Raw genomic sequence first — 11,665 nt, 5'->3', positions numbered from 1 at the left:
CGGCGCTTATCCGCAAAATGCGTATACGCGCATGTCGCGGCCGATTTTGCGGAAATATTTGGCGAGCGACTACTTTCTTGCGCGCTCCGACCTTATCGCGCCTATTTTGCGAGGATAATGAGCAAATGTATCTTGCAAAGATATTGACAGATACGCGACGCCGACGGCTCGCAGCTCATAAATCGCTAATTTAGTTTTTGCCGGCTTATTAATTCATCGATGATCGCGGCATCGCATTCCACGAGTCTGCTCCGGCCGCGAAATCTGATCGGATGTTCAATTATTCGCTCTGCTGTCACTCTTTCATTGCTTTGCATCACGGACATCGACAAACGTTTCAGATGACAGATATTTTAAGCTCTGCGAACTGTTTCGGCGAAAAATACAAATGCAGATACAAGTGCAAATAAGGATGATCTGTAGATAAGCTTATTATGATGCACAGGATGTCGAGGGTCGTCGAAATTCTTTCCTTGAGCGACTGACGTTTCGCGTTCGATGTTTTACGTAATCGAATCGTAAGAGACGATAAAGAGACGACGTAACGACAGTATTAAAAAAGAAGGTCAGGCAGGATTTTTCGTAGTTTCACGTATAAGTGTTTAAAATGTATGATCGAATCGATCAAAAAAATCGATTAATTATTCGATCGTAAAACTGCGGGAAACACGACGAGTTGTCCGATTATTTATCGACCGATTAGAAATCGAATAATGATAGAGCGCATAGAATATTTTATATTTTTTTCGGACTTAACTTCTTATACATTTCTCGCCTTTATCTTGAGTGCGAGATACAGATCTAAAAATTGCACGCGTCGATAAGAGCCGATTAAACATAATTCTAGGCAAGTGTACATTTCGCTTATCTCGTTTTATAAAATGAAATATAATATGATCGAATATTTTAATAAATCATGTAAATAATGTATATACCTAATATATATTTAATTATATTAATACGATTAATTATATACTTAAAGATGTAACTGTATAATTTATATTTAATTATACTATATAATTATATATACTATAATTATATAATTATATATACTATATAATTATACTATATAATTAAATATATATATGTATATATATGTATATATATGTATATATATGTATATAAATATGTGTATAAAAAGTTCTCTCACATTACGCAATTTAAAGAGCTTATTTCTCGCTCGCTTGAATCTGATTCAATCCCGTGGCATTTGCAAGTCAAATTGCGGACTCGTGGAGCAGGCGTGCATTATTGCGTGCATTATACAATGTTAATGACAACAGTAACCCACCCGCAATTATACGTGCTATCCGATTTTTAACGAGACAGGCGACGTTTATTTTTTTTTTCAAAGTAAACGTTAATTAGCCGACAGGCACATCCGCGGTGCGGGTGTCTTTTCCGCGAGAGAGGCGCGCACCTCACGCGTCGCTTCCCCGCATGCGGTCGAGCGCACGACCGTGTACGGATGATTGAATGCATGTAATTAACGTTTCTTCGCGGGGACACCGGAATTTTTCATATCGAAGATATTTCGCGAGGATGCAATTTTTCGCGAGGATTGCGTGTAAATCGTGGGTTTGGCAAAAAGGCGTCGTTGCGTAACCGCGTGTCGGGAGACCTGCTTGGCTTTAGAATTGCATTTTATACACACCGCGCTCTCCTTTCCCTCCTCCTCACCTCGAAATTGAAATGCGTACGTTCTATAGATAAATATATAAACGCCAACACGCTGACGTATAAACGGTTAAAAAAAAAAGCGAACAGAGTCCGCAGGACCGTCGGTGGGGATGGCCGCAATCCTATACTTCCACATTAGGATATTTCGATTTTTTCCTCGAGCGCGTGGAAGAAGACCGCGTCGCGCCGTATCGTGGAGGCTGTGTTCGAGCGCATCTTCCGATAATACGTGTTTCTGTAATAAAACGGAAAAAATGTCAACGACGATTTTTTTATCTCGTTTGCTTTTAGCCGCTTTTATTAGGAGATAGGGAAGATAGTGCGCACACACTTCGCGCACACATTCTATATACATGCGAAATGACACGGCATTCTATAAATATATGCGTCCCACGATATACATGGAATGGAATGGAATTTTGCCGTGGTATATATCTGAGTTACCGCACGTACATATCATTATATCATGCGGCAATAGACATGTAGCAAAAAAAGGTGTACGCATTGCAAATCTCGCGCTATATGCCCGAGGTGGAGGAGGTACAAGGATCAGACGCCTCTCGGTCATTTTCGATTTATATATTCATGTCATGCAGGAATTCTCGGCGATGCCTCTAATAACCGCCTGCCGATAATCGTCTATCGCCAATTGGATTGGCAATTTTTCCATCAACGTAATAAGTCGTAATTCATTAACTCGAGCATCTGGCATTGTCGCTGTGTTTATATACATCGAAACACCTTATCAAGTCTCGCTGCAACTAGCATATTAAAAATAACGTTAAAAAAATAATGGAGACATAATTAATTGTGTCATATTCATCAATTATCCTATCTCTATTTTCTATTATTATATTTTATATATAGATATATTTATTAATAGAACTAGAGTGTGTCTAATTATATAAATTATTACACATAATTTAATGTATGTATAAATATTAATATATACTGTATTTATATTATTAAATTATAAATATAATTTATATAATTTAATATATAAACACAATTACACATGTGTGAACACACATTATATGGCCTGCTCTTTTTAGCTGAACTGGCTGCATTTCAGAGTTTATCTTTCTTCTTCCAATGTAAAAAGAGAAAAATAAATTGTTAACTAGTGCAGCCAGTTCAATTGAAAAGGACAGGCCTATATAGACACTCAGATGTTCTGCATGATTGTCTTATTATTAATAAGAAATGTATATGTACATATATATACACGCGCATCTCTGATCGATATACGTTTAAAATAATTACGTATATACGCTTAATTATTACATTAATTAAAAATTCAAACCAGATGTTGTAATGCGCGAAGAAATTATTGCGAAACGATAACGATGTTTGTGCCGCAAATATTACAAATGACGTAGATGTTGCGTATAAATCTGTTGAGACCATCTGTCGGAATTAATAATGAGATGTACGAGAAAAATCCTGCCGTCTATAAATCTCTAATTCTGAATTGCGGTTCGCAATTCTAGTATTAATACGTTATATATTAATTGCGTTGCATGAAGGAGTACGTATAAAAGCCGCAACGCGCGTCTTGAAAAGAATAATAGTTGAAATGTATCAGAATATCCCGAACCTTTTGGCGATCCCAAGCCTTGAGAAAATTTGCGTACGTTCAACGCTAACAATTCTGCCAGATCGGAAGAGCTTTCTCGGGAGAGACTTTTCGGTTCGTGACGGTCGTGCGAAAATCGAGGACGAACGAATCTCCTACGTTTCCTTTGTCCGAACCAGAGAGAAGCCCGATCAGAGTGCCAGTGGACGTGCCCGTGCCAGCGCGTGCCTGCGTTTCAAATGGAACCCGTTTACTGGCGCCTCTACGTGCACGAAGCGTGAACCACGTAGCCATGAATATCTTCAGCGGGTAACATACCCGCAGTGTTTCCCTGTTTTACCGTAACGTGTAGGTAACCCTAACGTATATAAACATTAACCTCTCAGTCTCGTTTAGCTGGCAACTTGTCATGTCTGAATTCGCGTCGTGCGCGATGCCAGGCGCCTCGTCGAGGACACCGGCGATTCCCGTGTCGCCGCGCTTCATCGTCTTCCGCATGACACTCACCTCCGTGGTCGGTCCCCGATGATCATGCACGCGGGATACGACGAGGATCTGTCGGAGAATCGCTTCCTGCGGGAGCTCCGGGACGAGCATGAGGCCACGTTCAAGCGGGCCGTCCGGGACGGCTGGATCGTCTGCGTTCCACGTAGCGGCAGCTTCGTCAGCCGCAGCCTGGAGGAGGACGAGGTCAACGCTCACATCCTGGTCCCCGAGCGGGACCCCTCCGTCGCCCGCTTCGGCAGCCTGAGCGGCAGGAAGATCCTGCTCGAGGACCGAGTCCTGCACGTCGAGCACGATGACGCGGAGCGGTACTCCTCGCGTCTGCTGTTCGAGGAGATCTTCTACAGCGATGATTTTCACAAATATTGCGTATGGTAAGCTGACACCCGAATTGTTCCGGACAGTTTCCGGAACGTTGGCTGTTACTGTTGACGTTGTTTCGTAGGTGCATCGAACGACCTCTGGAGGCCAGCATGCACGTCTCGGACAACTGCGTGAGCGTGATCACGAATCTCCAGGAGGCCGTGAACTTTCTTCAGGTGGAACTGCTCGACGGGCAGCTGCGCGACGACCTCGAGACCAAGATCAAGGACTTTCTGTACGTTAATAAGAATCTGGAGCGCAAATCCAAACAGGCGCAAAGGGATCTGGTGCACGAGCTGTACGCGGATTGCCTCGAGATGTTATTGGAGCACGCGGCGTTGAAGGAGAAGGCTCCGGGCAACAGGCAGTATCAGTGGAACATCAGAATGTCCCTGGAGACATACATTCTGTATGCTCTGAGAGACGTACTGCTAAAGTCACTGTCCGCCCGTACCACTGCAGAGGACGCGAATCTGAACAAGGTCATCAGGAACTTGGACGGGATCCAGTTGAGCGATCTCCGAGTACGGCCGGACTTGCAGTCTCGTATCGATGGAGGGAAGACAGAATTTTCACGACTGGACTGCTTCGTGACTGTGCTGGGCAAGATCGAGTGTCTCAGAAGGACCGTGAATTACGTATCGCGCGGAACGTTGTCGTCCGTCACGTCGGACGATCTGCTGCCCGTGCTCGTGTACCTCGTCGTCAACGCCAGCCTGTCGAACTGGACGGCGCAGTTATACTTCATGAGACAATTTCGTCTCTCGATAAGCTCCGCGTACGAGACGGACGAGGCTGGATTCTTGATAACTTCGCTGGAAGCCGCGATCGCGCACATCAAGTCCGGCGTGATCTACGCCGAGGACAAATACGGTCAATTAATGAGGCAATCGGAACACTCGTCCGTCGGTTATTTGTTCGCGTGCGTCAAGAACGGCAATTTATCCGAAGTGAAGAGAATCCTGATCTACAACGGATCCGACCAGGACGACGACGTCGCGCTTTGCCATCCCTTATGCACATGCGCGTCCTGCGAGCGAAACTGGACGAAACAGCGGGACCTGAACGCGTGTCCCAAGGACGACAAGGGTATGACGCCGCTGCACGTCGCCGTGCTGCACGATCAGATAGTGATCGTGGACTTTCTTCTCAATCGCGACATCGATATAAACGCCGTCGACTCGGACGGCCTCACGGCTCTTCACCACGCCTGCGTCAAGGGCCACCAGAACGTCCTGCTGCTGCTGCTGCACGCGAACGCGGATCCCGCGGCGACGGACTCGCGGGGGAACACGCCGTTACACCTGGCGGTGGACCGCGGTCACGAGAGCTGCGTGAAGGCGTTGCTGTATCTAACGGAGCACATGAGGATGCCGGTCAACGCGAGCGTGGCGAACGACAACGGCGACACGCCGTTGCACATCGCAGCCAGGTGGGCGTACTACGCGATCGTCAGTATCCTCCTGGAGTACGGCGCGAACAGCAGAATGGTCAACAAGAAGGGTCAAACGCCGCCGATGGTGACGTACAGCGAGAGCATCGCCGAGTTGCTCAGATGTAACGCGGCGTCGGGCAACATCTGTAACGACGCGACCTTGTCCCAGCGGCGTACTCTCGGCGTGCAGCCTTGCCAGTCGGTGCCCTTTCAGCAGCAGCAACGTCATCGGACCGCGTTGGAAAACAAAAGCTCGTCGCATCCTAAGAGCTACGCCAACGCGATGCAGCATCGTATGATGGACAAACTGCTCGCCGCTATAGTCGACGGCGATATCTGTCTGGCGTGTTACTACCTGGGACTGGAGATCTATCGCGAGCGGCGGCCGCTGGGCGTTCACGCGGGTCTGTGCCATCATCCGCTCTGCGACTGCGAACGGTGCTCGGCGATCGGCGGTAAGGGTAAGCTGGAGCACAAGCAGCGGCAACGGGCGCTCGCGATCAACGCCTGTAACGGCCTGGGCGAGACGGCGTTGCACGTGGCGAGCGCGACCGGTCGCACCAAGATGGTGCAGCTGCTGCTGGACGCCGGCGCGAACGTGAACGTGTTGACCAAGTCGGAGGCTCGCACCCCGTTGCACCTGGCGTGCCTCAAGGACCGCGTCGACGCGGCGAAGCTGCTGCTCGACTGCGCGACCTGCGACGTAGACGCCAAGGACGGCAACGGCGACACGCCGTTGCACCTCGCGACCGTGGCCGGCAACGTCAAGTCCGTCGGCCTGCTGATCAGATGCGGCGCGTGCACCGGCGTGCGCAATCTGCGGAACGAGACCCCGCTGCGGCAGGCGGAGGAGATGCTGTCCGCCGCCTTCTCCGCGAATCGTGCCGCTATACTGAAGATCCTGAAGCAAAATTCGGCGCAGCAAGTCGACGATTGATTCGAAGCCATTCAGCTTTCGCGTGTCTTAAGCTACTCCGTTTTTTCTATGTCTTTTTCTACGTCTTTTCTACTTACCTCATAGATTAGTCATGCGACAGTTTTGCTAGAAGTAGGCTCTTTAACAATACTCGCATAATTTCTCCATTTGATATTCCGTTACAGATATGAACGAAGAAATGTCTATTCGTGTGCTTACTCTCCAATATACTGAAGGCTATACCGCAGCAGATTTCTATAAGTATGGGCGATGATTAATTTTTTATTTTATAAGCGATTCTATTTCTATTATTTATTATATACCTCATGGATGTGATTAGCAGTATCTTCTAGCATAATTCTAAAAATAACTTCGCTCGCATAACGACTTAACTCTGATCTAACAATAAGTATTACGTCTAACGTGCGTGCTAATTGCGATTCTAAAATTAAATCTCATGCGTGCCTTGATTTCATTTTTCCCAAGCTGAGTGAGATTTCCTTTTTAGAATCGTTTGCATAAATTGCACAAATTATTACATCGAGCGACATTAGTGAGATTAATAATGTTATAAGTGAGACAAACAGTGCAATATAAGTCAGATCACAAATAGATTTGTATTATATATTTTATATATAATATATAACTAGGAGCTATAAAAACAAAAGCTTATATATTTGAAACGATAATAAGACTATAAATTGTTTTGTATGAGACAAAATATAAATATATACGCATAAATTATATGTATTTGTACGATTTATGTTTTATTTATACAATTTCGATACACTTTTGAGAAGGAAAGTAAGTAAAATGTACAAAATGCGTAAAGAAATATATTTAAGAATATTAGATTTTTAAATATGTATGTGCGTCGTGTATTTACTGGATTACCAACCTTCAGGTATTAGTTCTATAAATTCTACAATACTAGTTCCCTATTATAGTGAACATTGAGCAACGGGAAATAATTGCATTGCGTGTATTATCTCGTCAGCATTAATAATTCTCTCTAAGTTGTGATCGTTTGTTTTCAAAAAATTGCGATAATAAAAAAAAGGGAGAAATTTTCAGCAGTAATGCAAGTAACATAAGTTCATTCCTTAGTACATATGTTCTGTGATTCATTCGACTTAACCTCTAAGCACATGCATCAACATCGTCAGCTGTGAGCTGTCGAGCGGGGCTCCGAGTACGACTTGATTTCTTACTGCGAATTTTGCAAATGCAAAGGATATCTGACGGACGAATTTTGCAATAGATTGACAAGGACATATCCCGAATCGAATTGTCATTTTAGTAAATTATACGAATCGATAGGTAAGTTTAAAGTTTGTTTACAGGCCTCGATTTGTCGGTTATTTCATCGCTATTCCGGGACAACACCGGTTCGCTTATTATTACCGCGAATGTTGCATCATTTTGATCGAAAGTCGCCCCAAAGACTGTCTTATCGCCACTTCACGAACTGACATTCCTAATCAATTTTCGCCATTCTGAAATTTGTCATTAACATTTTTTTTCGTGTAATATAGATTTCCCTTCTTCTCGGATCGATATATTGTATGATGCTTTAAAATGGAATGTCTGTCAGTGATAGAATTGTAGTCGAGTTTCACATATTTTAAATTTGTTTGTGATTATTCAAGAGAGATCGGTAAGTATCGTTATTTTTAAGTTACCGCCTAAAATGACATTCATTAGAACGTAATAATTTTCATGTTGTCTTTAGCACGAAATCCTATAATCCTAAATTGTACAACTGATCAGCTGTTTCATATTACTTTCAGATACAACCTCATTTCCGTGCTGTGTTTTCCAAAATCACAATTATTCCGAGATGTTGAGACTATTGAAGTTGTCGAGGAATTCACTTCTGAGAGGCGCAGCTTTACAGCAGCGTACAGTCGCGTATCGTACCTTCCGATCGTCGACGAACGCCACGTCGAGTGCGTTGCACTCGAGACAGAAGCTGACGCAGGATGAACTGGCTAAATTCAAGACGGGCGAAGTTCTTCACGGATTCATGGTGGACGAGATCGCGAACATAGACGAGCTGTTCCTCACCGCGGTGAGGCTGACGCATTTGAGCACGGGCGCGCAGTATCTGCACTTGGCCAGGGACGACACCAACAACGTGTTCTCCATCGGGTTTCGCACGACCCCCAAGGACTCCACGGGGTTGCCGCACATACTGGAGCACACCACTCTGTGCGGCAGCGAGCGGTATCCCTGCAGAGATCCGTTCTTCAAGATGCTGAGAAGATCCCTGGCCACGTTCATGAACGCCATGACCGGGCCGGACTACACCATATATCCGTTCTCAACGCAGAACTTGAAGGACTACCGTAATCTCCAGTCGGTCTACTTGGACTCGGTCTTCAAGCCGAATCTGCGAGAGCTCGACTTCCGACAGGAGGGATGGAGGCTGGAGCACGCAGACGTCGACGACAAGAGCTCGCCCATCGTATTCAAGGGGGTGGTGTTCAACGAGATGAAGGGTGTCTTCAACGACAATCAGGCCATCATGGCGGAACGCCTGTTGAATTCCATTCTACCGAGCCACACGTATTCCGTAATCTCCGGCGGCGATCCCCTTGTCATACCTAATCTGCAGTACGTCGATCTCCTCAACTTCCACATGAAGTACTATCATCCCTCGAATTCGCGCTTCTATTCCTATGGAAATTTCCCGCTGGAGGATCATCTGAAGTTCATCAACGATCGGTACCTCTTCTTATCCGACAGGATAGACGCCTCCATGTCGGAAGTGCCGGCCGAAAAACGATGGAGCGAGGCGAGAAAGGAGCACGTCGCGTGCAAGCCCGACCCGCTGCTCGCGGATTCCAGCAGGCACGGCACCATCGCCATCGCGCACTTGTGCAACGACATAACCGACATACAGACGACTTACGAGATGTACGTGCTGTCGCAGCTGTTGCTGAAAGGCCCGAATTCGGCGTTTTACAAATCTCTAGTCGAATCTAACATAAGTACCGGCTTCGGGCCGTTCACGGGTTTCGACTCGCAGTGCAGAGACACGATGTTCGTCGTGAGTCTGCAGGGTGTGAAGCCGGAGGATTTCGAGAAGGTCGAGAGAATCTTCAACGAGACCGTGCAGAAGGTTATCGAGGAAGGATTCGAGAGGGATCACGTCGAAGCTGTCCTGCACGGCATCGAGCTCCAGGTGAAGCATCAAACGTCGAACTTCGGGTTGAATTTGCTCTTCAATCTGACGTCATTGTGGAATCACAACGGCAACCTGATACAATCGTTGCGAATCAACGACGCGATGAAGAAACTCGCGTCGCGAATGAAGGAAGATCCCAAGTACCTGCAAAGTCTGGTCGAGACTTATCTCAGGGACAACAGTCATAGATTGACGTTAACGATGTCGCCCGACGAGAAGTACGAGAGGAACAAAGCGCTCGCCGAGCAAGAGCTGCTGACGGCGAAGTTGGGGGAACTTTCCGCGGAGGAGAAGGAACTGGTGTACCAAAACGGGAAGCTCTTGCTCGCCGAGCAGCAGAAGAAGGAGGACGTCGGAATCTTACCGACGTTGAAGATAGAAGACTTGAAGGCCGACGTGGAGAGGTACAAGACCTCCGACACGGAGGTGTCCGGAGTGCCTCTTCAGCTGTCCGTGCAACCGACGAACGGCATTTCCTATTACCGTGGAATACTCAACACGCAGGCGCTGTCGACCGAGCTGAAGCAGCTGATACCGCTGTTCAACTACGTAGTCGCGAAGATGGGCACGCAGAATTACGACTACAGGAGTTTCGATCAGATGATGCAGCTGAAGACTGGCGGCCTGCACTTCATGAATCACATCGCCGAGCACAAGGAGAGCGAGTTGAAATACGAGGAGGGTATTCTCGTAGACTCGTACTGCCTGGATCGCAATTCGAACGACATGTGGAAGCTGTGGACGGAGCTGTTCAACAACGTTAAGCTTACCGACCTTCAGAGATTCGAGACGCTCGTGAAGATGAACGCGGCCGACTTGATCAACGGTATCTCGCACGCCGGTCACATGTACGCGATGAGCAGCGCCGCTAGCCTGGTCTCGCCGATAGCCCGGGTCAAGGAGAGCCTCTCGGGTTTGCAGTACATCGCGAGGATGAAGAAAGTCGCGCAGATACGCGACTTGACTCCCCTGATGCAGAACATGCAGGAGATAGCCGATCACGTCCTGAACAAGAAACACCTGCGGTCGGCCATTAACTTGTCCGAGGAACACCAGGATGACGTACTCAGCGGTATTCACGCGTTCTACGATTCGCTGAAGGGTCGCGCGGAGAATTCACACGTCATCACCAGCGACCGGAGCATCGACACGAAGGAAACCGGCAACCACTACGTGCTGCCGTACGCGGTGAACTATTGCTCCAAGGCCATTCTGACCGTTCCTTATACGAATCCGGATTACGCGGCGTTACGCGTTCTGTCCAAGTTGATCACCTCGGTGTATCTGCATCCGTTGATTCGAGAGAAAGGCGGAGCTTACGGCGGAGGCGCGAAACTGACGTCGGAGGGAGTCTTCTCGTTTTACTCCTACAGAGACCCGAATTCCACTCGCACCTACGATCTGTTCGACAAGACGTATGATTTTCTAACCGAATACCCGTTGCCGCAAAGCGACATAGACGAGGCGAAGCTGGGAATCTTCCAACAAATCGACGCTCCCATTCCTCCCAGTAATCGGGGCCTGACGAGATTCATACACGGCATCACGGACGACGATCTTCAAAAGCAAAGGGAGCAGCTGAAAGCCGTGACTAAGGAACAGCTGTTACACGTGGCAGAAAAGTATCTAAAACCCGATCAAAGTGATGTCAGCGTCGGCCGTTCGCTTATTGGACCTACAAATGCAGATATTTCAAACAGGCACAAAGAAAATTGGCTGGTGCTAAATCAGGAAGAACAGACCGAGCACGAGCCACTGACTAGATATAAATAGACGTCAGAATATTATTTTTATTGTTTCCTTAATGAAAAGAGTTTTGTTTCATGTTAAACTCTGCAAATGTGTCGATACTGTTGTTAAACGTTTCAAGGACATATAAGTATTAAAAAATTGAGAAAATAGCGTACGCGTTACTTAATACATAATGTTAAATATTGTAATTTATGCTATTTTTATATATTAAATATATCCCAGTTAAGGGATAAAAAAAATAAATATTTT

General features: G+C 46.5%; 1 protein-coding gene across 3 annotated transcripts; it reads left to right on the top strand.

Moving 5' to 3' along the window:
- The first annotated feature begins 3,646 nt into the window (after positions 1-3,646).
- LOC105458355 (presequence protease, mitochondrial) lies at positions 3,647-11,659 on the top strand. Of its 3 annotated transcripts, none has more exons than XR_975529.1 (3): positions 3,647-4,134; positions 4,206-7,794; positions 8,010-8,129. XR_975529.1 is itself a non-coding variant. In XM_011703594.1 (3 exons), exon 3 carries the CDS (start codon positions 8,315-8,317, stop codon positions 11,435-11,437), a length of 3,123 nt encoding a protein of 1,040 aa, XP_011701896.1. In that variant the 5' UTR covers positions 6,493-7,794; positions 8,010-8,131; positions 8,265-8,314; the 3' UTR covers positions 11,438-11,659. The 3 variants fall into 3 exon arrangements, 2 of the variants coding, with proteins under 2 accessions (XP_011701896.1, XP_011701898.1); XM_011703594.1 differs by lacking the exon at positions 3,647-4,134 and adding an exon at positions 8,265-11,659 and having other exon boundaries at positions 6,493-7,794; positions 8,010-8,131; XM_011703596.1 differs by lacking the exons at positions 3,647-4,134; positions 8,010-8,129 and adding an exon at positions 8,265-11,659 and having other exon boundaries at positions 6,493-7,794.
- Positions 11,660-11,665: the final 6 nt, after the last annotated feature.

This window comes from Wasmannia auropunctata, unplaced genomic scaffold, assembly GCF_000956235.1.
Source record: "Wasmannia auropunctata unplaced genomic scaffold, wasmannia.A_1.0 LD334538.1, whole genome shotgun sequence".
NCBI classification, from domain to species: Eukaryota; Metazoa; Arthropoda; class Insecta; order Hymenoptera; family Formicidae; genus Wasmannia; species Wasmannia auropunctata.
Note: the sequence above shows the minus strand (reverse complement) of the source record. Positions and strands in the feature narration are given on the sequence as shown.

What these genes read in the sequence shown, in the direction of transcription:
- LOC105458355 (XM_011703596.1), top strand. Translation starts at nt 8,315, where the DNA reads ATGTTGAGACTATTGAAGTTGTCGAGGAATTCACTTCTGAGAGGCGCA.